The 2,629-nt window shown below is 64.5% G+C and overlaps 1 protein-coding gene across 1 annotated transcript in view; it reads right to left on the bottom strand.

Moving 5' to 3' along the window:
* Positions 1-2,629, bottom strand: part of TRPM1 (transient receptor potential cation channel subfamily M member 1) — a 30,619-nt gene that overhangs the window by 14,245 nt on the left and 13,745 nt on the right. Inside the window, 6 exon segments of the mRNA XM_023748232.1 lie at positions 77-379; positions 778-807; positions 1,167-1,307; positions 1,886-1,936; positions 2,173-2,307; positions 2,587-2,629. The exon segment at positions 2,587-2,629 is cut by the window's right edge and continues 18 nt beyond it. Coding sequence (XP_023604000.1) covers positions 77-379; positions 778-807; positions 1,167-1,307; positions 1,886-1,936; positions 2,173-2,307; positions 2,587-2,629 — 703 coding nt within the window.

Genomic DNA, 2,629 nt, shown 5'->3' with positions numbered 1-2,629 from the left:
CTTCCCCCCCCCAAGAGAGACGAGGACTGAGGACAGCAGCCCCCCCCCCCCGGCCCCCCCCCCGGCCCCGGCCCGCGGGCGCGCACTTGGAGCTGCTGTCCAGGTCCTGGGAGATGTCGTCCACCAGCTCGCTCTCCGAGGACTCGTGGGCCATGGCCTTGTAGAGCTTGCAGGCCACCAGCGCGCGGGCCATGCTCTCCTCGCCGCGCCGCCACAGGAACACGGCCATGCGCTGGCGCTTGGTCAGCACGGCCCACACCATCAGCTCGTGGAACGGGTGCCGGAAGCGGCTCACGGCCGGGTCGTCCACGTCCACCTCCGCCTCCTCCTCCTTCTTCTTCTTCTTCTTCTTCTTCCCTTTGGCCGGAGGCTCGTCGTCCTGGGGGGAGAGGCAGCGTTTGCCGCGGCTCCGCCATCGGCGTGCTTCCGGGGGCTTCGGGTCGGCCGGGAGGAAGCCACCGCTCGGCCCGGCCGGCGTGGCTCGGTGGTCGACCTATGACCCAGGAGGTCAGGGTTCGATCCCCAGTCAGGGCACAGGCCCAGGTTGCGGGCTCGATCCCCAGTGGGGGGCGGGCAGGAGGCAGCCGGTCCATGACTCTCTCTCATCATGGATGTTTCTCTCTCTCTCTCCCTCTCCCTTCCTCTCGGAAATCAATAAATTTAAACAAAAATAGAAATTAAACAAATTCGTTCAATTTTATGTTAAACAACACAAAACGAAGATGGCACACGTATTTGACCGAACTGTCGTCAACGGTTGAACACAAACCGACTTACTTCCATTCCCAGGAGTTTAAGAGCTTTCGGCTGCATCATGAAAGGGGAGAGAGAGAGAGAGAGAGAGAGAGAGAGAGAGAGAGAGAGAAGTCAGCGTCATCAGGGAGCTAATGTTCGTCGTACATCCGTCGTCGGGCAGAGGCGGCCCGGCCGGCGTGGCTCTGTGGATGAGCATCGGCCTGTGAGCCAGGAGGTCACGGTTCCATTCCCGGTCAGGGCACACGCCCGGGTTGTGGGCTCCATCCCCAGTTGGCAATAAAGACATATTTTTATTTAAAAAGAAGAAGAAGGGCCGGTGTGCTGGGGACGGGGGACGAGCTTGGCTGGCACAGGCCGCGAGGAGCCCCAGGCGACCAGGCCCCGGCCGCCCCACAGCTCACGCCTCCTACCCGCTTGGGCCCGAACAGGCTGTTGTACAGGGTCCGGAAGCTCTTGCGGGTGTAGTGGCAGCGGTAGGCGCCCCCCATGAGGTACTCCAGCACCAGCCCGATGTCGATGAGGCTGATGTGGTAATCGGGCGGCAGGTTGCCCTGCGAGGGGAGAGGCTGCGTCTCAGGCCCCGCGAGAAGCGAGGCCCTCGTCACACCCCTGAGGCCCGAGCGGTCGCTCCCGGCCACCCCGTGGGTGCCGTGTAGCTAAGGGCCTTCAACGATGCGCAGGCCCGGCCGGCGGGGATCAGGGGTTGGGCGTCGACCTAGGAACCAGGAGGTCACGGTTCCGTTCCGGGTCAGGGCACAGGCCCGGGTTGTGGGCTCGATCCCCAGTGTGGGGCGTGCAGGAGGCAGCCGATCCGTGATTCTCTCTCATCATTGATGTTTAAGTCCCCTGGCCGGTTTGGTTCAGTAGGTAGACCCTCGGCCTGCAGACCACAGGGTCCTGGGTTCGATTCCGGTCAAGGACACGGACCTCGGCTGCAGGCTCCTCCCAGGCCCAGGCCCTGGTCGGGGTGCCTGCAGGAGGCAACCCATCGATATTTCTCTCTGTCTTTCCCTCTCTCTTCCACTCTCTCTAAAAATCAATGGAAAAACACCCTTGGCAAGAATTAACAAAACAAACAAACAGCCACGTAAGGACGCCCACGGCGCGGAGCGTGAACGGGCAGACGCACCTTCTTGACGTCCCTGACCAGCAGGTGGAGCGTGTTGGGCGGCCCGAGTCTCTGCAAGGCAAGCGTCCGGCCGTGACTGCGGCTCCTCCTCGTCCCCGCGGGGCCAGCCCTGCCTGCCGTGGGATCGCGGGGCAGTGACCCGCCCTCGGCCTGTCTCTCACCCGACACAGGACGGGTGGTGGTTAGGACGTGTCCACGGCCTATGGTGGTGGCGGGGGGACGGGGGGAATAGGGGGGCTGGGGGGAGGCCTGGGGGAAGGGGCTGGGCCCCCCCCTCTCGCACGCACCGTGTTGTAGAGCTCCTCCAGCCGCGGGATGGTGAGGAAGTGCTGCATGTTGACCCCGTTCTCGATCAGCAGCTTCACGAAGTCCACGCGGTCCAGGACCAGGGCGTCCAGCATGGCCTGCTCCAGCGCGTTGACCTGCGCGAGGGGGAGGGGGAGGCCGGCTGGGGCCACCTCGCGGCCCGGATCCCGCTCCCCCAGGTCTGCAGTGGGCGCCCGCCTCCCCTGCCCGTGCTCCCGGGGCTGGCGTCTCCGTGTCAGACCCACCACCCCGTGTGACGAGGGGACGGAGGCCCGATGCTCTCCCTGTGCGGTTTGGGTAATTGTTTCCCATGGATTGTGTTGTTGTTGATGGGAGGGAGGGAGGGAGAGGCAGGGAGGGAGGGAGGGAGCCGTGAGCCGGACGCTCTCACGTACTCAGTTCAGCAGCTCGATCTTGCGGGGGTCGGTCTCCTCCTCC

The sequence above is a fragment of the Myotis lucifugus genome, unplaced genomic scaffold (genome assembly GCF_000147115.1).
Source record: "Myotis lucifugus unplaced genomic scaffold, Myoluc2.0 scaffold_1214, whole genome shotgun sequence".
Classification (NCBI taxonomy): Eukaryota; Metazoa; Chordata; class Mammalia; order Chiroptera; family Vespertilionidae; genus Myotis; species Myotis lucifugus.
This window is presented reverse-complemented; position numbering and strand designations above follow the sequence as displayed.